Source organism: Ornithodoros turicata, chromosome 4 (genome assembly GCF_037126465.1).
Source record: "Ornithodoros turicata isolate Travis chromosome 4, ASM3712646v1, whole genome shotgun sequence".
NCBI lineage: Eukaryota > Metazoa > Arthropoda > Arachnida > Ixodida > Argasidae > Ornithodoros > Ornithodoros turicata.
This window is the reverse complement of record NC_088204.1, coordinates 5,186,665-5,211,919: the sequence shown is the minus strand read 5'-3', so window position 1 is coordinate 5,211,919 and position 25,255 is coordinate 5,186,665. Positions and strand designations below refer to the sequence as shown.

The window sequence follows — 25,255 nt, the reverse complement described above, 5'->3', positions numbered from 1 at the left end:
GTACCCTGCGTACCCTTTTCGAGGTTAGATGCTCTTCGCAGAGTTACAGCGGGTAAGGCGCGGTTACCAGAGCAGATTGCACTATACGTTACGTGTATAGGATTAGAGGACTCGATGAATCTTTTATGCTTAATGTACCTAACAAACTTTTTTTAAAAAATTCAGCGTTAGCGCCGCGAAGCAACCGTGGTTATGAGCGGCGAACACACGTGGACAGATGGAGAGAGGACAGCAGGAAGGAGTGGGGGGACAGGGGGGGTTAGTATGCGCCCTGGGCCGACTTCAGGGCGAACTGTGCCGACATTCTTCTGGGAAAGTCTTCGGAAAACCCAGGGAAAACCTCAGACAGCACAGCCACTATGCCGCGGGAGCTGGTACCTAACAAACTGACCTATGATCACGAGTCAACCTCATTACAGTCGCTCGTAGGGTTGCTCGCTGCAGAGTCGACCGTGATTATAATTGTTTCGTGACGCTACTAGATCTGTGCAAGAAGCCCAATCACAAGACGGGCATAATAAGTTATATCTCACAGTAGTATCGTGCCATCTACCACAAAATGTCATCGCAACTTGTTCACGGTATATATAGTGCCAGGCAAATTGTGTTGTCACGTTGAACCGTCTTCAATGGAAGCCCACTTTTCGATGGAAGCGCTACAAAAAGACAAAATTTGAAAGAAAACAAGAACCAAAAAAAGAAACGAAAAGAACGCGCCAACACTATATCCCTTCTTTGTTCGAAAAATCGAAACCTACAGATTGATTTAGAAGCTTCCAACTTTTCTGACGAGAAAACAGAGTTACCCGCGGCAACGACGTGAGTGTCCCCAGTCAATTCTATAATCTCAGAAGGACACGACGAAAATAGGAAAACCTTTCTCCTCGATTTTTCGTTGTTAACTGTATACAAACCTCGGAACTTCGTAGCTGCCGTGTCGGGCAAGGGGCTTAACAATAACGAAAGAAAAGTTGACAAGTAGCGCTTGAGGCATTAATCCAATTGGTTAAAATCAGAGTGGTATACAAGGTTCAGTTCCTGTTCTGCTCCCGAGGGGCAGCACCGGTTCGATGCACTGCATAGGCCTTGTGTGTGCACCAGTATTAATATCATTTTTCTTTATTTTGCTCAGTTGCAAGCTGGCGGCAGCGATACCGGTTCAAAATAAAAGCTGTCTATACCCCTTATCAAAGTTAACGTCTCACTCTATACCTTACAGCTCACTTAAAATTTACGGCGCACGTTGTATGGCCGGCTTTGTTATCTCTTGTTCTCCGCATACTTTTCAACCCTGCTACCTGTGTCTATACGGAATACAGCCGTAAATCACCTCCTACATTACAAACGCAACGGGAGTATCGCAGATGCCACATATCCTGCACGATATCAGGCGCTGCACTTCCGCGTGAAGCTGCTACGTGCCGGCAGACAGCTCCGCGATCGCATTGCCCCGGACATATTGCGTATACATCGGACGTTTGAAGCATACGGGTTGACAGGTTATCTTCTCGCTACACGCCAAGAACAGGGCGGAGGAGGCGATCTTAATCAGGAAGGACGCAACACGCAACCGCATCACATGGAAAACGGGTGTTTTGAGTAAATAAGAAGACGCGGTTGACGAAGAATGTCTTTTCATGTGTGTTTCGCACGTACGTGTCGTGTTTGGGGAGTGAAGTTCGATTGCCGTGGGGAGTGTTCGAATGATTGCGTAGCGGTGCTTGTATGCGGACTTATCGGGCCCGTCAGTGGTTCTGCGCATGCGCAAAACATAAAGGGAGTTCCGCGCATTGCGCAGCACCACCACCACGCTATCCTTTACGTACGCAAGGGCGACAACACACGATGCACTAGAGGTCACTATTAAGAGACCGATCGCTAAAACCACGTGTTAGTAGTATAGTTTTAAAATAGAGAACCCCAGGACGCCTTGGGGTCCCAAACAAATAACGAGGTTGTGTCTTGTTTATAGGACTGACTGAAAATATTTTATGTTCACGACAAGGTATGGCAGGAACCGCGAGAAAAAAATCACAGCGGTGATTACACATCCACAGTTCATAAGCAATTTAAATTAATTTTTTTATTGATAAAAAAATGGACATTATCAAAATCCCGACACAATCTCGAAGGCCCCGAAATACGAAATTATTTTGGACGGCGGAGAGACATAACGTCACTAGCACCAAAATTTGTCCCGTGTATATGCGAATGCCTTTCGCGGTACTGACGACGATCACGTGACCATACCTTCGGCACGTGCGCCATTTCCAAGTCACAACAATTCCCGTGTACCCTGACTAGACGATTCTATAATTAGAGCAATATCCTGCAGCGGGCCCTGCAATCTTGGTACACGATCAGAAGAAATGAGATGCTGCCGAATACGAATCAATTAAATCTTGTGTCATACCAATCGCCACAGGGCGAACGTGTTCCTCAATTACGCCATCTGCCAAACAAGGCCACATTTACTCGCTCTCTCATGCTGTGCCATGAAGCATGCATAAACGTACACGAAAACACCTGCCAATTCACCCCGCCCAGGCGCCGCACTGAATACAGATTGTTCCTTACACCATTTCCTGTACATTTCACTTGGTAAAATTTGGACATATTGTTTACACGCATTTTAGCGCACGTGAAACCTTTCGGAATTACATCAGGACTGTATATAATAATTTGCAGTTACGATGTTAAGTACCGTGGTATTATATATCTTAAAAAAAAAAGTAAATTGAAATTATGATGCACGTATGTTAGGACTCATTTTAATGTCAATTAAAATTAACGAAGCGCATGCGAGGCGCCATCGTCAAAGACATCAACGTGCTAGCACGCACGCATTAAATGACACATAGCAGACACTTGTCACGTACCTGAGCAATTTGTGTGATTGCCATGCGTTCATTTTCTCCCAGAAGGAACATCTTGGCTTGATGCGTAGCGCACTGGTGCTTAGCGTGCGTGGAAGGTGAGCTCCGTGCTCGCGAGCCATGGTTCCGTTTTACAGCTTAGATAAAGCGCGAGCGGGGATTATAGCTCCTTTTAAAAAAGCCCTGCTTATACTAAAAGTCCGCTTAGTAAGGAAGCCATCTAGCGAGTCACAAACGTAATCCCCGGGGGCGAAGTCAAACCAAGGAGCACACGCGATGAGCTTGTTTTAAAGCAGACGACAGCCGCGAAAGTTCTGGCAACGCTCACTCACTCATCGTCTGCTATCAATCAACTCCGCAGGAGATAGAGCGTGACCTCGCACTCTACTCGCTGCTACTCGTCTGCACAAGAGACGATAAACTCTGATTTAGCAACGTATCACTCACCCCCCACGCTATCTTATGAACGGCGATTCTGAATCGAAGCCGACAACGAGACCCCCCTCAAAAAAACCCGTATTTACTCAGCTTTCGTTGACGCAGGTGCGTTCGGAGAGAATAAAATAAGAAACAAATGAATAAACGAAAATAGCGACAGGCCGGTAATCCCTCAAAATCGACTAAAGCAGTAGTGTCTACAAAGACGTGAGCAGCTACTGTTGACTTTTTGTCGATAGGACGACGAAACGGAGATCACCTCCACGACGCTGGCACTGAAAGCAGAACACACACAAACGCAGACGACAAATGCCGGGCGTTACACTCAAGGGTACAGATGTCACTGTGGTAGACCAAATGTGTCAAGCTGCTGCTGCCACTCGCTTTGCAGCACAAGACAGATTGCATTTGAGGCGATTTGCGCGTGCAGCCGAATGTGTGAGAGAAGAGGAGGAGCGGTCAGACTTAAAACCCGGAGCGGCGTGGAACGAAGCGGGGCGGCACGAAACGGAAACCGAAACTCCATGGTATATACGGCGCAAAGCTTTCAAATCCATGTTTCGAACATGATAGACACCTCCGACGATTTTACGGTTGGTTTATAGCAAACGTGACGCACAAATTTCACGTTATTTAGAGATTTACGGAACTATGTTTACAAAATCGATTGTTCATTATGCATGCACAGCGCGGGAGGCCGTTGGATTTTCGTTTTTGATGCACGATGACAAGAGTTGCGGTTATCACAAAGAGCAGCATTTCATTTCTCTTCACAGGTGACTTATCGTTCGTGCCATAACGTCGTGCTCAATTGAGCCTGAAGGGCGTGAAAGTATATTTATTTCGGTACTCAGACCCCGTCCCGGATGGCTTGATGCTAAAATTTGTTCGATAAGGGATCAACCGAGTAGGGCGGCAGGTAGACGCGGACAACTGCTCATGCGCGGGAGACGTGCTCCAATCCCTATTTCGACATCATCACCGGGCGACAAGACACCAAGGTGACCCCCACATGTTTTGAGGAGCCCGAGTTCGCGAGCACGTCTTTTAACTCAGAGCTGTACATTCCCTATTCCAAGACGAAATCTAAACAAATATTCTTAAAACACTCGAGCGGCTATAACCCCCCCCCCCCCCCCCCGCAATTTGAAGCACATACGGACAATGCCGATCCTGCCTAACAGCGAAGGAAAGAAAGCTGAAAGTGCCGTCCAATTTAACGATCTCATTAAGCACACGAGCTTCTAATTATCTCTTTCATCATCTACGCGCTACACTTCCGCTGGAGATAATTAACCGGCAGAGAGATGGGCTTGTAGTTTTCATTTTAGTAAATTTTTTATTTACCGATTTAAAAATCGCCTTCCTTTCGTTTTCGCAAAGTTTGCACTAAAGAGATTGGGACGCGGCCGTGTGACGTCAAAGTGGAACTCGTGTCTAGACCACTCGCCCCCCGTGACTCGCGGTGGAGATGACGCAGGCGGGTTTCACTGAAGGAGTTCTTTGATCGATGACGTCATGGATGATTGACAAAGGAAAGTCACGGAACATAGAGAGAAAAGAGGAAGAGGAGGTGTGGTGTCTTTGGACGACGTCATAGATGAAGCGCGTGATTGTGGAAAGGGATGTCAGGATCCTTTACAGGTGAAGGTAGGTATTTGAGTGAGTCGGTCGTGGCGGACAAAACGGGGTGAGGGATTTCCGTTGGATTTTCATCTGGGGGTTTGAGTGTGTGTGTGGGGGGGGGGGCGTGTTGGGCAAATCCCCGTTGGTCGAGTCATTGTGAATCACTGCATCAATCAATCAATGAGTCAACCGTTGGTAGAAGCACGGACCGTGGTAGAAGTGAGCGTTAGAGAAACGGGAATGATAATTAGGGTGGGGATATGTTCATTAAAAAAGAAAAAAAAAGGTAAAGGGGAGGACGTTTTGCGGAAGGCACTGCCAGCAGAAAGGTGACGCGGATTGCTGTTGGATATCTCACGAAATGGGCAATTTCGTTGTAAGAAAGTACGCTTTGTACGACCCGTTTTTTTTTTTCTCCCTCTCTACACATTTACGTTAAACCAAGTTGTCTCGTGACGTCAAGCCACGAATTATTATTATTATTATTCGTTATATTAAACGCCCCTGGATAGGGCAGAAGATAGCGGAGGGGCGTGATGGCAATCACTCGTCGTACAATGCACATTTTGAAAGCAAAAAAAGGAAAAGTGATTATGATAAGAACGTAGTGGCGTTGAGAATGAATCAGCAAAGGTCACATATTGAAGAAGAGATGTTTTTTAAAGCAAACAGGATCATGGAGGAGAGCAATGCTTTCGGAAAGGAGCTAAGCTAAGTTTCGCTCGTTATTTGCTTATGAGCTGTGGTGCAAAGGCGCTACCGCGCTATTTGATGAGACCCAGATAGAAATCTCATTTACGGCGTTTAAATTACATTAGACATAAACGGGTGACAAAAACTTGCTGTAACCCAACTATTAAAATCAGAGATACAAAGTCTCCACGACAAGCCGGCCCCGTCTCCTCATCCCTATTTCATCCTTCCACTACTCTTTCATCTCCAGCCAATCACGTCACGCTCGTGTCCGCGCGTCATCCAATCAAGGCACGCCCTTTTCTCGCCTCAACGTAACCCGAATTACAAACACGCAGTGTACATACCGAGTGAATTGCCCCTCGCGGATATTATTATTATTATTATTTCGTTATCTTCGCCGCCTGGTCAAAGAGTTCGGAACGTTCCTAATGGCGTTGTTTACCGAAGGCTTCTCGCAGTATAGGGCAACGGGAGCCCGAATATTTCTCTCGTATCCCGGGTAACCCAACGACGTCACGGCAGAGTCCCTCCGGAGATGACGCCGTTCTCACCGTTGTTGTCCGTCTGTCTGTCTTTGACGCGCTGCTTTTCTCTTTCGGATGTGTTGACGTGAATGGCACGTTCGGACGTGTTTTTTTATTGTGTTCCGGCTCTCGCTTTCAAGGTTTCACTTCTGCGCACCTGCGCGACACATTTGGCCCGCTAGTGTTACGTAAAAACAGGGCAGTGGAGGGGAGGTGTCCTTCTTGGCGCTCGTTACAGAGCATTTCTTTTCTTTCCTTTCTTTTTTTTTTTTTTTTTTTGCCGCGAACGATTCGGTCAGTATACTCTTAGAAATAAACTTCACCGCATAGCCCGCTCCTAGCCAACCATTATCTCGAACGATATCGTTATCTGTCCTGATTTGCTGAAAACGGGAGGCGTACGCCATTTTTGTGACAATTATGAACCGCATAGGTGTCACAAAAAAGGCGTACGCCTACCGTTTTGAACAAATCAGTTGAGATAACGATATCATTCGAGATGATGGTTGGCTAGGAGTGTGCTATGAGGTGAAGTTCATTTTTAAGAGTGTATACTCTAAAAACAGAACTTCACCGCATAGCATGTTGTGCGGCAACCACTGCCACGAATGATAGGGTTATCGCTTCTGATTCGGAGAGAGAGGTGGGGCGTACGCCTTTTTTTGTGTAATTTGGATATATGAAAATTGCCACAAAAAGGCGTACGCCCCCCCTCTCTCATCGAATCAGGAGCGATAACACCAAGCATTCTTGGCAACAGTTGGCACACAGCGTGCTGTGCGGTGAAGTGATGTCTTTAGAGTGTACTGTACACTCTTAAAAATGAACTTCACCGCATAGCACGCTCCTAGCCAACCATCATCCCGAATGACAACGTTCTCGCCCCTGATTTGTTGAAAACTGGAGGCGGAGCCTATTTTGTGCCATTATATTCACGGCACAGAACAGGCTCCGCCTCCAGTGCGAAAACGACACGACAAAGGGAGCTGTCAAATCAAGGATCAGCAAAGTTGTCTGCCACCTCAAGAAAAAGAGTACGGCGATTAACTTACAATAGCCATGTCTACGTGAACTCTACACGTGAACTTGACGTGAGGAGGCATGCGATAAGTCAACTCCACCCTGTTTCTGTCGGGATCGTGTAACCGCGGCCAATAGTGAGTTCTGGTGCGCGTGCGCAGAACCACAAACGCTATTTTCCTTACGTACGCTATCACCCTTGCGCACGTAAGGGATAGCGTTGGTGGTCCCGCGCACGCGCGAAATATAAACAGAGCTACTCCTTGCGTACGCCATCGCCTTTGGGTACGTAAGGGATAGCGTTGGTGGTTCTGCGCAAGCGCAAAACATTGGGAGACCTTCGCGCATTGCGCAGAACCACCACCATACTATCCCTTACGTACGCAAAGGCGATAGCGTACGATGCACTAAAATTCTCTAATGTTTTCCGAACCGTTATCGTAAACACCTTCGCATCTAGTGAAACTCGCTAATGTCAGTCGCGATCCAGTATTCACGAGCACAGGCATGTAGATAGAGTAAAGAACAGAAACCAGGTCCATTAGCTTCTTCCAAACACCAAATTTGGGTTATTTTGGGAACAGAAATTACGCCTCATGTTCGAGAAGATCCATTGGAATAATAAAAAAAAGAAAGAAAAAAAAAGCAAGAAACTCTACCGAGGCTTAGCTCGTCTCGTCAGAACTTTCCCATAACTCCCAAGCTTTTGTTTCTAATTTGCTTTGCCTCTCTCTCTCTCTCTCTCTCACTCGCTCGCTCTCTCTTTTCTTTTTCTTATTTACTCTACACGCAGCATGATTCGGAAGCCCACTTGCACCAACAAAGTGCAACCACTCGTTGCCTCTGCCACGTGATAAAAAAAAAAAAAAAAAAAGCATGTGCCTAAAACGTAACTGCCAAAACATGTGTGCAGTCATCGAAACGTAACATCAACGTTGTGACGTCAGCCCGGGCAATGTCGCTGGATAGGAGTCGAACCACGCCGTACATACGGAAAATCAATCAATCAATTAATCAATCAATCGCAGTGATTCGGGCTATGTTTATGTAACCTTACTGTTCCATTCTAAGACTCGCAGGGTTCGTAAAAAAAAAAAAAGAAGAAGAAGAAGAAGAAGAAAAAAAAGAACAGAAAGAAGAATAAGTTGTAAGTGGTTCTTATGTACTCCGGGAGTTCGTCTTTGCATAGGTACGCATCTTTGTACGCCAAGAGCACGTGTGTGGGCGTTTAGCCAATGGCAGAGGGGCCGGTGTCGCCTGCTGAGACTGGATTGGTTTCCTCTGCAGGCGGGAAACATGGTTTGAGTTTCAGCTACAGAAGGCTTTTCTTTGTTTCTTTCGTACTGGTCAACGAGTTATGAGGGGTCGCCGTCCACCCGAACCTGCGTCGCATTTTAATCAGGACGTGAAGTTGACCTTGACCTTTATATACAGCAGCAGGCGGTAGTATCCCGAAGCAGGTTGATTGAACGCACGCCCTCTGAATAAATAACTTCGGCTATGACGAAGGTAACGATATAAAAATATTTTAGAACACTAAATTTCTTTTTTAAAAATCAGCTACTCTTCCTCTTACTACGAACATAACACTAAAAACTTCGCAGAAGATGTGTCTAGAATATTAATACGGAACCAAAATCGACATTCCATGCATATACCTTGTTCTTTCAAGCATGCGCACCCCTAGCATGCAAATGTGCCGGGACACCATATAACTACAACTAAGCCACTCTAACAACGGCTCACTAGGCAGGCAGTGGCATAGCAAGCAAACGAACGATGCAGTAAAAAAAAAAGAAAAAAAAAAGAAAAGAAAGAAGCACAGAGAGACAGAATACAAGGTCTGCCAACGTACCTTTGCAGTAAACTAGAGACAGACGGCTGAGCTGGTGTCGCCGCCGTTGTCCTAAAAGCAGCAGAAAGAGAAAACGAGACGAGACAAGACAAGTCAGCACGTGAGAAGAAGTAGCGGAAGCATCAGAGGCAAGAATACAATAGAAGACAAGTGGACAATAGCATCGAAGCTGCGACAGTTTCTTTTTCGAGATGGTTAGACAAGTGACGTTGTATTACAAGCTGTTGGGAAGTGTTGCGGCAAGCTGAAACTCTCTGGCTCTGCCATTTGGCTGCGTCTGTGGCTTCGGATTCAGCTGTCAAATTGTTTGTGGAAAAAGAACGTGACGTATTTATCAGGAAACGGACTATCAGTTGAAACCGACGGTTCTTTACGGTCGAAGACTTTTTACGCGTCACACGACGTAAAAAAAAAGGTCGTTACGTGTATTTTTATATATATATTTCCCGTTCCTTTGACTTTGGTAATGAAGAAGGAGCCTCGTTTGAAACGTCGTTTCTAGTTTGTAGTTCTACTAACTTGATTCTAGTCCTATAGCAAGTTCTAGTTCTTATACGCTTTTGATATGTTTAAAACTACTAACTTTTAGTCACCTTTAGTCACCTGTAGCCACCACCTTAGACTCACTTATTCATTGCGTTATAGTATGTATCATGAAAAGTTGACGTTCAGGTCGGACGGCTAGAAAGTTCTAGTACAGGTGGAGAGAAACGGAAGACAAAAGGCAAAAGCAGGGGAAGTAGAAAAAGAAGCGTTTCTTAAAATGTAAGCTAAGTTGTGAAGTATAGGAAACGAAAAACTATAAGGCGTCGTCTACGTTGCGGTGGAAGCCCCGCCTTCGTCAGTTACTCTCTGAACGAACTCAAAAGCAGTAACACCTTCACAAGTTTCGGCTTCGCGGAAAGGAAAGTGACGTCATCACGCACGTTCGTCTCCTAGCAACGAGGCAAGCGCTAAAACTCCCTTTACTCTGCAAAACGCAAAAGCACCCAAGAAAAAAGAATGTGCAACTCAGCACAACGCATTACTGGTCCGTCTAACTCACTATAACCTCCTCACCACCCACACATAAAATAATACTCATGACAAACATTGAGGTACACTGTAAACTGAAAGACACCCTTATGGGTGTAAATCGCTTGTCCTATAATTGACTCCTCTTTTTACACCGTATGGTCTGGAACACCCTTTTTAGAGGGTGTATCCCGTGTAAAACCCCCTTTGAAAGGGTGCTTTTCCTTGAAAATGCCGTCTTTTGCACCCTTTATACACCTTTTTAGGAGGGTGTTTAACGATCTTACACCCTCCTAGAAGGGTGTTTAAAGGGTGCAAAAGAGGGCATTTTCAAAGAAAAGCGCCCTTTCCAGGGGTGATTTACACGGAATACACCCTCTAAAAAGGGTGTTCCAGACCATGTACGGTGTAAAAAGAGGTGTCAGTTATAGGACAAGCCATTTACACCCATAAGGGTGTTTTCCAGTTTACAGTGTACTCTAAAAGAGAGAGAGAGAGAGAGACGTCATTTCACATTGGCAAACTTTCTCCCAGCGGCATCACGACGCGTGATGACGTCATGAGTTCCCGTCCAGCCCCCGCGAGACCCATGACACGAGGCAACCATCGAACAAACGTCCCACCCTTCTGTCGCTAACCTTACTTACCTCGCACGGGGCTGTCGTCGTCGTCACTTAATTGCTCGCAAAGTACATTTAGCGCCGAGGAACGTCTTTTATATCCATTAATCCCTGTCTCCATGTATTATTCTGCTCGTGGAGCGACAATTTTCTCGACAAGGCCCCGTCTCAATCTCGCTCTCTCTCCAGTGTCAGGCGGACCCGGCACAAGCTTATACGTGTCACACGCAGCTATCGTCTTTCTATGTATACATATTTTTCTTTTTCTTTTTAAGAACAAAAGGAAAACACAACTCCCCGTCCTGAAGTGTTTCGTAAAGCGCAGAGGTATGCGTTTACGCAAGCGTTCATTCAACATACTTGCTCGAATGCTAGGCTTTATTAAAGGGACGTTCCGCAGCTGTTCACTGGTTTCGGGATTACAGCTGTACTCGACTTTAGGTAGCGTGTAGATACCACACGCAAACTCTTTCGTCTAGCAGAGCGCCGTGGTTTTTGAGATAAACGCGAAAAACGAATGGTATGTTCGCATCCGCTGTGACGCAAGCAGAACTATGGCGGACGTCACACGGGCATGGAACTACGATAAAGGTGACAGAGGCCGATTTTTTTAAAATTTTAAATATGCTAAAAGGTAATCAGGAAGTTCTGTTTCGAATTCCAGTCGGTGATTTGATTGGTTGGCGGAACGGGTACCGGAAGTTACCGAGTGACGTCACCGATGCGAAACTGGTGGCTATAAAATTCAATAATGTATCATAGGTTGTAAATGAAATTGAAATGATCTGTGAAGTGACTGTGAGCATCGTAAGAAATTATGCTGTTGTTATTGTTATTATTATTATTATTAACAGACTGTCATACCAGTTTCTACCTTCTTATAGCTGGGACGCACGACAGCAATCGTGCACTGTAACATCACACGAGAACAATACAGATGAAACCAGGCAAAAGTTTCATTCCAGTGATATTGTGAATTTTATTTCTACGCGATTAGTCTTTTTTTAATTACGGTAAAGCGCAGTCTGAATTTTAAGCGAGCTACGAATCACCAGGAAGTAATTAAAATTTAACTGTGTGTGTATTACCCACACAACCCGCAAAAGAAAAAAAAAAAACAAGCGAATTCCTGCTCTACAAACAAAATGTACTTACAAAACACACGTAAAGAGAAAAACATTTTGAAACAATCGCTCTTCATAAGGTATCTTCGTGAAACGTCCGTATGAACAGGTCCACAAGGAAATATATTTAGAAACGCAGTAAAATAATATCCGCGCGCGAACAAAAAGTAAAAAAAAAAAAAAACTTTTGAAGCTCCCACGGTGTAACACGTGTGTGTTCGTGATGTCAATTAAGAGCCGACCGAACAGAACTCATACAAAATTCTTCTGACGAAAACATCGCGCACGGAGTGTATTCATATTTCATATTCATTAATGTACACGCGTCAGCCTCCGCCATTTCCAACTCATTAACATTTGAAACGGTGCCGCTCTGGGAAAAAAATAAGAATCGCGGAAGGAACTTCAAAAGGAATCCCTCCCCCTCAAGGAGTAACGGAGCGACTATATTCAAAGGAGGCTGAAATCCTACAGGGTGGGCTTGTTCGCATACACTGACATAAAGACACAACACTGTCTCAAATCGAGAATCGCTGCAGGGCTCCTCTTATTGTTCATCCTTTCGAAAGGAACAACTTCTAGAGAACGTAAGCTTTTTCTCGACTATATTTAACGCGCGTTTGAAAACCGCTTCCGTTTAATGAAATGTTTCAAAATAAAGATGTGTCCGGCTTGTTAGAGATGAAAGTAACGCGAAAAAAAAAGAGAGGAAATCTACTGTCCTGTCTGACTGTAACAGACAGCACGTCGGGCGAAAACATGTTGACGCCGCGACTAGCGCAGTGGGCGAAGGATACGTACAGGGGCAGCGCTTTTCTGAGCCCCACTTAGCGCTATGTGTCCCCCGGGAGGAAGTGAAAAGGGGATACGTGACCGCACACACACACGTGTCGATGGACAGGTTGAACGGTCGAGGGTGTTGATGTAGAAAATAGTCCTCTGATACGTAGAGATAAAGCAGTTAATATAAGGACATATTCCTTGCATGGGAAGCGAAAGTCCTGCACATCGATTGATAAATCATATTACCCCAATTATGGTGCCTCCGTAATTTACTCCGCTTTTACTACTACGTAACGCAGGGTAATGTAATATGAAGCAAGTAGGGTAAAGCCGGGGGAGCCAGTCTCCTGTAAAGCGTGCTTTCGCTGCACGGCTGCGATGCATTAGGCGAAGCCCCACTTAGGACATCCCTCGGAAACCGGTTTGCTGATGCGACCAGTTTTTTTTTTTCTTTCTCTCTCTCTCTCTTTATTTTCCGATAGAGAAGAAGAAGAAGAACGAAAAAGTGGACAGCGCTTAGCCATTGCGCTTAACGAATGCAATTAGAGGACCCCTGTGTTTTATGAGACTCACGCTAATGAGCAGCGACAGCAGCTCCTTAACGATGACTACTACGGTGTACGTCTTGTCTCTTGTATGACGGGCCTAGACACGTATACTGGAATAGAATCCTCTGACAGCAGCCACGCGCTGATAATTCTACGCTTCGTTATCAGTTTGTCAATACAAGTTCAAGTTATAATTGACCTGGAACTTCGCAAGTATAATTTGCTGGCTCAAGTAAGACTAACAGCTTACACAAGCTGAGAACGCTGCGTGCTTTAAGCCGCGAGAAACAAGTTTTGCTGGTTCTTATAAACACTACAAATTTATAATCGCGAAGTGCGTTCTCACATTACATGTTTATTAATATTTGCCGCAATTTTGGGGTTGATGCGCGTAAGTTAGCAAAAGGAACGGATAATTTATTTTGCATGAAGTTCAGTTGGAGACGTAGTACGTGATACTGCCTAAAGGTGGCACTCGCTGCTACGTGCCCTCGTACCCCGAACAACGCCTTCTTTATTCTTGAAACGAGTAACAGGTGAATCGATTCAACTCCCTCTACTCTTTCCTTTACAGATTACTTTCCTAGTCTCGCAACAATGAATTAACTGACCCTTTAATTTCATATGGGAGTCGGGTCATACGAGAGGTGGTGTTATACTTACGCCTCGGAGCCGATGGACGAGTGCCGGGAGACGGACTTCGGCGACATCTCGAACTCGGAGTCGGAGCGATAGAGGAAGGACTCCCTCCGCTGAGGGAAATTGGTGAGGACCAACCCAGATGAAGGACTGGAGGCTTCGAGCAGGGCTCGACCCCCGGGTCCCACGCCCGGCCCATCTTCCACATCGAAGCTGAAAAACAGAAAACAAAAAAAAAACTATATAGAAAGCCATTGTCGTTGCAACAAGAAGACATTTCGACGTACTCCAATCAACTCAACTGAACTTATCCAAAATAACATGGCGCGTTTCATTGTCCACGACTATAGCCCACAGAGCGAGCGTAACGTCGATTTAAAAAAAAAAATCCTTTCTACTACCTCCTCTTGCTTTACGCCGAAATTTTTTTTTTTTACTGCGTCTTCCTTTATTTTACAAAATCTACTATCAAATTCTCAGTCTGGTATTTCTGCCTTTATACGTATCATCCTGTCAGGATCAAGGTCGGAAAGAAAAACTTGTTCTCGATCACTTATTCCTCGTGCTTGAGAAAAGTAGGACCCTCTTCGTGGACCTGTCACCCTAGGTTTTACGCGGCTTCAGCTATTAAAGTATATGGAACAATTTTTTTATGCTGCGCTACCCTACACTCTTACAAATGAACTTCACCGCATAGCATGCTCCTAGCCAACCACCATCTCGAATGAAATCGTTATCTGCCCTGATTTGTTGAGAACGAGGGGCGTACGCCTTTTTGTGACAGTTATGCTGCTGATAATTGTCAGAGAAAAGGCGTACGACTACCGTTGTCAACAAATCAGGACAGATAACGATATCATTCGAGATTACGGTTGGCTAGGAGCGTGCTATGCGGCGAAGTTCATTTCTAAGAGTGTAGCAACCATACAGGGTGTCCCAGAAAACGTGTCATTGAATTATAACAAAAAAACTACACCACCTAGAGTCATGCGGTCAATGGCATTTGTTCTTACTGGGTTTTTGCCACCTCCTCATATGAAGGTCGTGTAACGTAATTTTAATTATGTAAATTTTTGCGAGCTTAAGTCGGAAATTTGCCTAGTAAAGGTCACTTTTTTTATCCCACCAATGTGAAGAGCGTGTCTAACTTAGTTAAATTAATGACAATTGACAGGGATATTCAGGAGCTATCCCATCGGAAAAAATAGCCGAACATCACGCTCTACGGAGGTCGCACAGAATAGCGCACGATACATTTTTCAGCGCAATCGTTGTCAGTCCGACGAAAGGAGGTTGGAAACCCAGCCCTCCCCGAAACCGCAGTAGATAAAACAGGCACGGCTTATCACGTCCGACTTTCGCTGGGATAATGCTTTCCTTCTCCCAATTTTAGGAACTGTTACTTTTTCTACTATCACTCCTGGGGCTGACTTCGGAACCTCCTTTCGTCGCACTGGGAGCGATTGCGCTCAAAAAGTCATCGCGCGCTATCATCTTGGTGCTCCGAAAACCATGATATTCGGCTATTTTGTCCGATGGGATAGCTCGTGAATATCACTGTCAATTATCATGAATTTGAGTGAATTCGGCACGCTCTTCATATTGGTGGGGTAAAAAAAGTGACCTCTACTTGGCAAATTTCCGAGTTCAGCTCGCAAATATTTACATAATTAAACTTGGAGTACACGACATTCACATTAGGAGGTGGCAAAAACCTAATAATAAGAAATGCTGTTGACCGCATGATTCTAGGTGGCGTATTTTTTTATTATAATTCAATGACACGTTTTCTGGGACACCCTGTATATGTAACCTGCTTTGTAACCTCAACATCCACGTCATGTTCGTTGTCATGCTACGCTCTTTTCCTTTTATTTATTTATTTTTTGTTACATGTCTGAAATGTCCTCCCACGCCCCTCTGTAATACGCACGCGCGCTGAGGGTAAACAGACAAATATTCCGTACTGGACTTGTTCGCTGGGTAGCAAAAATGAAGAATCCAAATTCAGTGCGTCACTATTGCGTCACATTCTGCCCGCTTTGCCGTGAATGGGATCAAAGAAGAGAACCGCCACCTGCAGACGGTGCAAGGAAGATTCTCCTTCGTTAGTTTCTCCTCTGGCCACTAGACGGCGAAAGCTCCTCGCATCTCGGAACTGCGCGTGACGCTGCTACTCGCACGAAAGCGCACGGTAGATTGCAAGCCGAAAATCGCAAAGAAAAAGTTTAAAAAAAAATGCACATATTAGGGAGTTGTAGTTACGTCAGAAAGTGTTCAAGATAACAGTTCTGAAAACATGATAAGCCAATCACCCTCTTTCTGTGGATCGAATGACATCCCTGCTAAGCTTGGATTTGATAACTTCTTTGATCATATCGTTTTCGTATAATTCTTCCGATGCATTAAAACTCACGATTGCTTCGTTGTATTCACGAGAAACAGTGATTTTTAACGAAAGGTTATTCAAAACCAAACATACACGCCGCTCGCAAAAAAAAAAAAAAAAAAAAAACGAAAGGGGAAAAAGAAAACTCGACAGAGTGTTCTGAAGGTGTTTTCTGCGAAGTGAAAATGACGAACTTCTTCATGATTTTTTTGTCCTTATAAACACAATACGCTTTCGGGTCAAATACGCATCACAAAAAAATGCAAATAAATGTTGGGTAATAGTTTCAAGACTCGCAATTCGGGGTGAAAATCGCGAGCTACTTATTCATGCAGTCGTCGATTGGAAGATAAGAACACGGTATTATCACTATTATTTTGATAACGGCGCATCTACGTTGCGCATATCAGTTTTTACTCGGAAAAAGGTACAGGAAAAGTAATTAAGTAAAAAAGCAACATTGGATGTCGTGCTGACTATCGAATCTTCGCAGCAACTGAACATCGCACTGACACCTAGCACAACAGAAGGAGCGGTAATATCCTGGTATGGCAATATTCAGATTGGAAATCCGCGCGGATAAGATATGAATTTTATCCGTAAATGAACAGTACTGTCTCTGCCGACGTCTCCTAGGTGGCGCCACGAGATTACGAACACGCGGTGAATCCAAAATGGCGTCGGCCCTTTTGCTGTTCCTTTTATGCTCCCGTCACACGGACAGTCTTCAATCATCATTGAAACCAATGGTCATTGAAAATACATGTAGCGCCATCAAGCGTGTAACGCGTCATCTTCTCAGAGAGCACTGGATTCAATGCTGCCTGGCACGTTGACACGTTATACGATAGATGGCGCTACGCTACAGGTTCAACAGCCATTGGCTTCAATCATCATTGAAGACTACCGGTATGTTAGAGTGTCTGCCTTGTATTGGCCAACTGCAGATGGTATAAATGTTCTTGTACATATTGTTTTCTGGAAAGCGTTTGTAAGATAACATTTTCGTCCTGCGTAGATCTTTTCCTTACAAATGCAATGACCGCCGAATGTGCGGATATACTCAATATCCGCACGGATACCGTGCGGATTCGGACACTGTCAATGTTACCGCGCTCACCACTACCAATCACGCCTCTTTTCTTACACTAGTTGTTTAAAATGTTTACTGCCTACAAAGCAAACCTCAGCCTGCCTCAATCGCAACTGTTCACGCATACCACGCCGGAGACATTCACCACATAGAACAAAGGATACCGCTCCTGAGCACAATGTACTAGACGCACGGAAATCGTCCCCTCGGTTCCTTCCACAGATATAGCGTGCGTGATCCGGAAACATAATGTCGAACCCCCATTGGCCATTACCCAACCCCGACACAAAGACAAACATTGCACAAAGGAAAACAGCGACATCTCCGCCACCGGCAACCCTTCCGATACGCATCTGGATTCATGCGACGCTACGCGGCCAAAGGAGGTACTAAGACCGGAAGGAAACAGCGGAAGAGCTTTGTCAGTGTCCATCCGCCCGGTGGGACGTTTTTGCGTTACCTTTATATGGACCAGCGTTCTTCGTCTGCGGTGGACACGATTTCCGGTTCCGAATGGGGTTGCCAGACTTTGGACAACGTTGCAAGCCGCGTTTATGCGACATGTCAACATTTGCCGGGAGACCGGCCCCTTCCCCCCCCCCCCCCCCCCACACACACACTTCATTTAATAAAGCGCACTGCGTATAGAGGGCGACATTTCGATAAAGCATTATTCCGCTCCCTTTCCGCGAACTTCCTCCGCGCACCGAAAGCTCGGGATCCCAACAGTACTCTTATCAGTCACATGGGAGTTAACACAGACATATAATCATTCAAAATAATACAAACACAATGCAAAGTAATCAATATTCGAACGTGAAATAAACCACATGCATTGTCCTCGCGAGGACGGCAGTTGACTGAAAGTGAGCGTGTACTGGTACAGTGAACCCTCGTTATTATGACCATGGTCATTCCCGAAAATTTTGGTCATAATGCGGAATTGTCATATTAACGGGGGGCATTTGCAGAGGTTTCACTAAATTGTTCCCCAGGAGTATGGTCGTAAAGCGCGTATGTCAGATTATCGGGGGTCATATTAACGAGGGTTCACTGTAGTAGGAATCGAACCGACACCACTTTGATTGGCGGTAAGAAGTGCTACTCTTTCTTTTATTTATTTATTTTTTTTTCGTGCCAGATCAGGGGGAGCTAACATGACAATACACGGACATTGCGCTCTACTAACCATACACAATAGTTATTCAGAAATGACATGGACAGGCTGAAACGACAATTATAGGGGTGGAAAATTGGGGCGTCCTCGGGATCATTGTTCCGGTATTGATCAGAATTAAATGCTGCGCTTATTCTAATAGACGGTTTTAAAAAGATGCGCGCGCCGCAAAGCAGCATGGGAACTTTGAGGGACACCGCTTCGTCGTCTGCTTCGGTTATGGTTTGCCGCGGCTGACGCTGCTGCTGCGCACACCGGGAATGTTATTGTTCTTCTTCTACTACTAAGTTCCCGTGAGCCCTTGCGCGCCACAGGTGGCGCGCGCTTTTCTAAAAAAAAAGATACCGTTTCAGTTAGGCATATCGACGATCTTATACGAACCCTGCAGGTTTCACTCTCAGTACCGACTGACACCCTAATGGCTATGCTGCCGAAAATTTCATCGATCTATGGATCAGACTCTGCAAGGAATGTGTAAAGGAGTTCCATCAATCCTGCCGCCGAAAATGCGTTACGATGAGGAGTAGATTCTGACATTTGCTTGCTCAGCGTTTGCGCCCTTCGTCAGGTAACGATCTTGACAGCCGTCGATAGCACATTTGCATGGGATCGATAACATATTTTTCTCTTTTTTTTTTCTTATTTGTGACTGAGCTAATACGGATACGCCACTGTTTCGAAAGGACATGTATCGAATACGGACGTTTAGTGTGTTCAGTTTTTAATCGTAGCGTGATGTAGTAAGTCCGAGTTCGCCGCGCCCAGCGTTTTAACGAACATCCGGGTATAACGTGCCATATGTTTTGTTTTGCGTGGTCTCTTCTTCGAGGAACTTCGTTTTCAACAGGGCCGGTTCAGCCTGTCGGCGCAGCGTATGAAATTTACAGCAAATTTTGTTTTATTGGTGCAGTAACAACAGCCTTTTGTGCAGCCGAAGTGCCGATACGAGACGTGTCTGGCAACTTACTAGGTGGTGAACGGATCGACAGCTAATCCAAGCCGAGACAATAAAGTTTCACACTGTTCATTTTTGTTTTCGCGTCCGCACAGCGAAAACAGATTTCTTTCTGCGAGAATCTGAAGATTATTCCGCAGGAAGACAGGCAAGCAGACGCGTCGCCTCTGCTGCCATTTCACACTCTCGTTTCACAGTGCACTCTTAAAAATGAACTTCACCGCATAGTACGCTCTTAGCCAACCATCATACCGTGCGGTTTCCATTTTCCACAGAGGTAAGCAGTAGCGGACAAGCCGATGCGTGTGCCTTTTGTTGAAGACTGGACGACGCTCGACCACATCGCCTTTCATAAGTAACTACACTCTTAAAAATGAGCTTCACCGCATAGCATGCTCCTAGCCAACCATCATCTCAAATGATATCGTTATCTGCCCTGATTTATTGAAAATAGGGGGCGTACGCCTTTTTTGTGACACTTATGCTGTTCATAATTGTCACAAAAAAGGCGTACGCCTCCCGTTTTCAACAAGTCAGGGCAGATAGCGATATCACTCGAGATTATGCTTGGCTAGGGGCGTGCTATGCGTTTGTATTTATTATCTTATCTTAAATACATTTTTGAGTATCTTGTACATGTCTGCCCTTATACACGTACTGCAATTCTTGCCTGCAATGACTGGGCCACTGCGAGACCCCTCTACTCGTAGCAGGCAGCGAACAGAAGTATAGTCCGCTTCGCTAACTCACTACTAACTAATTCACTGATTCACTAACGTTACTAATTCACTAATTAACGCTCAGTGACCTATAGGCTCCGGAAGCGCCATCAAGCCATACGCGCTTGCCTTCGTGGGCACCACACGTCATCCAGACGTCTTTTCCGCCATGTTCAAGGTGAATGGGATATTATGTTCTAGCCCCCGAAGCGACTCGTCCCGAGTTCTGGATTGACGCACAGCAATCCAGCTTCGGGTGGTGTTGTTCTCCAGTATACATGAATATTGAGAGAGCAACAGGAGAGCCTCAGTGGAAACACACGCAATGGTGTGTGCTCACTCACAGACTGCAATATATATGTGTCGTTGTATTGCCAACTGTAGGATGGGACAGGCGCAAGTCTTGCCCACATCACGTTTCAAAAATCGTACTATACTTACGGTTCTAAATAATATGTATGCAATATGTACCGGGTGTTTATGTATTTTTGTCGCGGCTGGTCGCGGCAAAGCGAAAAAGGACGTACCTTTCATCCATCAATGAATTACGTCCTTACACCAATGAAATACGCCCTTTTGCGCTTTGCCGCGACTAGCGGCGACAAAAATACGTAAACCGAAACCAATTAATTACTGCAACAAATGACCCGCTTCGGTGGCAGATTTTTCTCTATAAAAGGTGTCCACTGAAGGTCCTAAAAGGGGTAGTACCCATTTTAATGCCGAGAGCGCCCTGCTTTAGAAGTTACGCTTTCTTACGAAACTCATTTGCATTTTTATTCTAATAATGAGCGCCTCCCACTCATTCACACGGTGTGCAGCTTGTAGGCGGTATTGGACAGGTACTTGTAAAAAAGAAAGTTCGTGCATTGGTGCACCCGTTCGCGAATTATTTAGCCAGGAGATTTAACTGAAACACCCGGTATATATACGAGGGGTGTTCCAGTCAAACGAGACTTTCTGTCTCCCGAGTGTACAAATGGCTCGCACTACTTCTTATTCGTCATTTTCACACGTGACAGGCCTCCGCGTTCACCACGTGGTGGTCCAAAGTTGGTGCAAAACAGAAGACACGTGCTGGACAAGATGGCCGACAACGAGGTGAGCGCGCACATCGAACAGCGATGTTGTGATGAAGTTTCTCGTGAATGAAGGCGTAAAGTCACCTGAAATTCACAGAAGACTTCAGGCTCAGTATGGCCACGATACACTTAGCCGCAGCAAAGCGTCTGAGTCGTGCAAACGGTCCTGAGGCGGCCGTACATCAGTGCAGGACGATCCCGGCCGGGGCGGCTCAGAGCCCAGTGTTAGAGTTCCTGAGAACATCCAACTTGTGGAGTGCTTGATCCTCAAGGACCGAAGGATAACATGTCTCGAACTGGCTCGAAAGACGGACCTTTCTGTGGGAACGTCGAACACTATCATTCATGAACACCTCCAGTTTCGGAAAGTTAGTGCCCGTTGGGTCCCGAGGCAGCTCTCCGCGTTTGACCGGCTGAGAAGACTGGAAATTTCCCAAGAGCTAAGGTACCGTTTCGACACTGAAGGACAGACGTTCCTTGGTCGGATCATCACGTGCGATGAAACGTGGGTGCACCATTTCACTCCGGAGTCTAAACGCGCATCAAAACAGTGGGAGCATCCGGGCTCGCCAGCTCCCAAGAAGTTCCGAAGCGCTCCGTCTGCGGTTAAGGTCATGGCCACAGTTTTCTGGGACAAGGCTGGCGTTGTTCATGTTCATTTTCTGCCCATTGGTTCCACCATCAATAGTGCATATTACTGCCGAAGAAGTTCATAACGCGCTGAAGCAAAAGCGGCCGGGCCTCATCACCAAAGGAGCCCTCCTCCTACAGGACAATGGACGCCCGCATAGCGCGCATCTCACGACACGGACCTTGCTGAAACTTGGCTGGGAGTTGCTGCCACATCCCCCTTACAGTCCAGACCTCGCCCCCGGCGACTTCCATCTCTTCGGGCCACTGAAGGCGTTCCTTGGGGGCCGCCGCTTCAGCTGCGACGACGGCTGCTACGCGCCGGTAAGGATTTCTACACTGCTGGCATCCAAGCCCTCGTGAGACGATGGGACAAGTGCATTAGTGCCAGCTGGAGATTACGTTGAAAAATTAAACTAATTTCTCGCCTTTGCGAAAAATGAAAAGTCCCGGTTTGACCTGAACACCCCTCGTATATATTGCAATATTGTAGATTGCCGTATTGTATTGCCAACTACAGGCGGACAAATGTACAGCAACGAGCAGCAACCGAGTAAAAGATATTTAAACGTTTACACAACAGAACAGAAGACAGATCTGGTCGACAATGTCACGATTTTCTCATCAGTTACTTCTGCCGGTGTCTCATACATAGCACGTCCATTCATTCGCGCACGCGCGGGTAAGACGACTGTTCACGCATGCACTGACGTCGACAACCAATATGTAAACGCTACACGTATGTAAACGTAACGAACTCTCAGGTTGCGCAATAAAGGCCCCCTTATCTTATGTCAGACCCCAGGACCTTGCATACCGTCTGCACAGCAGCGGTTTCACCTCAAGGCTTTTCCGGCTGTGCCCGGCGGAACTGCTCGAGTTTAATTTTGGAACTTCGTGATCCCACCATGGCCGAGGGGGGGTGCCTTTCCCGTCCTTACCCCTCTCCCCTTTCACGCGACCACGAAGGCTGAGACGCGCGTGCCAAAGCACCCCACGGGTATCGTGTTCTCTCGCCTATAGGTCGCACGCTTCCAATTATCGCAGAAAGTGTTCGGAAAGAACGGCAGATGTTTTCGAACCGTTCCTGGTCCTTCCGTACACTCTCAGAAACGAACTTCACCGCATAGCATACACTCTAAAAACAGAGCTTCGCCGCACAGCACGTTGTGCGCCAACCATATTGCACCGAATGATAGGGTTATCGCTTCTGATTCGAGGAGAGAGAGAGAGGGGGGCGTACGCCTTTTTGTTGACAATTTGGCTATATGGTAATTCCCCCAAAAAGCGTACGCCTCCCGCTCTCGTCGAATCAAAAGCGATAACCCTGTCGCTCGTGGCAATGGTTGGCGCACAACGTGCTATGCGGTGAAGTTCTGTTTTTAGAGTGTACGCTCCTAGCCAACTATCATCTTGAATGATGTCGTTATCTGCCCTGATTTGTCGAAAACGAGAGGCGTACGCCCTTTTTTGTGACACTTATGCTGTTCATAATTGTCACAAAAAGACGAACGCCTCCCATTTTCAAGAAACCAGGGCAGATAACGATATCATTCGAGGTGATGGTTGGCTAGGACCGTGCTATGATGTGAAGTTCATTTTTAAGAGTGTACGGTATTCTGGGGCGTGCGTATTTTACACCACATAGATTTTTACACCGCCTAATTTTAATAACATTTTAATAAATTTTAGTCTTGTAAACTAGATGCATTGCTAGAACCATTAGTCCCTTCCGGACTAACTGCATGGAACTGCATGCAAAGTTTAGGGACTATACTTGAGTGCTGGAAGTAACTACGAACTAAGAGACTAGGAGCTGCAATTACTTCCCAATTTAGTCCTTTTTTAAGTTGCGGTGTAGGACGTTTTGTCGCAAGGTTGTCCTGGCGACAGTTCGCGCGCATCTGCAGGCAGACTTTGTCGCAGCTATAAGGGGACATATCGGCCCGCTGAAATATTACTCCTGAGGCATTTTGTTGCGGCGAATTTTTCCGCGCGGTAGTACCCATTTTAATGCCGACAGGGGTAGTACCCATTTTAATGCCGACAGCGCCCTGCTTTAGAAGTTATGTTTTTTTTTAAAAAGAAAACTCATTTGAATTTTTATTTAAATAATGAGCGCCTCCCACTCATTCACACGGTGCGCAGCTTGTATAGGTGATATCGGACAGATAGTTGTAAAAAAAGAAAGTTCGTCGATTGGTGCACCCGTCCGCGAATTATTTAAGCCCGAGGAGGTCACTGAAACACCCGGTATGCAGCAACAACTTCATATCTCCAGTTGAGACATCGCTCCCACGGTGTGTGGTATGTTTAGGTCCTTCAGTGCCGCTTCCACTTGACGTGCCACTGTGATACAGAAGAGGTAGCTGATAACACGATAAGCCACGTCACATATGCTCAGTCACTCCAGAGAGCATGTTTTCCGACACGTACTACGTCACAGAGCAAACGAAGAGATGCGAGGCGAGCAAAAAAGGGTGTCCCCCTCCCGTTTAACGCCCCCCCCCCCCAACTCTGGAAAAATATTTCACCGTCATATGCTCAAACGCGTAGAGCTGGCGCGTTAGACGATTAGCCTTGTGGCCCCTCACTAATTCTCCAACGCGCCGGTCGTACACTGTTAGAAACGAACTTCACCGCATAGCGCGCTCCTACACTGTTAAAACAGAACTTCACGACATAGCACGATCCTAGCCAACCATCATACCGAATGATATCATTCTGTGTCATGATTTGTTCAAAACAGGGGGGAGGCGCCTATCTGGGACAAGATAATCTGTCCCAGATAGGCGCCTCCTCCCATTTTCAACAAATCAATGCACAGAATGCTATCTTTCGGAATGATGGTTGGCTAGGAGCGTGCTATGTGGTGAAGTTCTGTTTTAACAGTGTACACTCTTAAAAATGGCTAGAACGTTGTCATTCGGGATGATGTTTGGCTAGGAGCGTGCTATGTGGTGAAGTTCATTTCTAAGAGTGTAGCCAAGCATCATCTCGAATGCGGATATCGTTATCTGCCCTGATTTGTTGAAAACGGGAGGCCTACGCCTTTTTTTGTGACAATAAAGAACAACATAAGTGTCACGAAAAAGACGTATGCCTCCCGTTTTCAACAAATCAGGACAGATAACGATATCATTCGAGATGGTGGTTGGCTAGGAGAGTGCTTTGCGGTGAAGTTCATCTCTGACAGTGTACTCTCAGACTTACACTCTCGAAAAAAGGAAGGTTCATAATTTCTGAGACAGTCCCGTTTTCGGACAACGTACAAGACTGGGCTAGACATTGGGTATGGCATTCGTTTTCGAAAGCAGGCGATGAGATACCGACGCGTGCATATACAATAACTGCTGAAAACTGTTCGACAATTTCAATCGCCTATATGACGTTATTCGGCGCTGCTGGTAATTGCTCACGTTTATCGCTCTTTGACGTGAATCCATT

At 45.8% G+C, this 25,255-nt stretch overlaps 1 protein-coding gene across 7 annotated transcripts in view; it reads right to left on the bottom strand.

Moving 5' to 3' along the window:
* LOC135390780 (3',5'-cyclic-AMP phosphodiesterase 4C-like) overlaps positions 1 to 25,255 on the bottom strand; it is a 381,323-nt gene that overhangs the window by 26,890 nt on the left and 329,178 nt on the right. For 5 of the 7 annotated variants that reach the window (XM_064620674.1, XM_064620672.1, XM_064620675.1 and 2 more), the window contains 2 exons: positions 13,788 to 13,976; positions 9,036 to 9,086 (listed from right to left, as the gene is read on the bottom strand). In XM_064620674.1, the coding sequence (XP_064476744.1) occupies positions 9,036 to 9,086; positions 13,788 to 13,976 (240 nt within the window). Of the gene's footprint in view, positions 1 to 2,879; positions 3,746 to 9,035; positions 9,087 to 13,787; positions 13,977 to 25,255 lie in introns of those variants that run through there. The other 2 variants (XM_064620671.1, XM_064620677.1) reach the window with 2 other exon arrangements.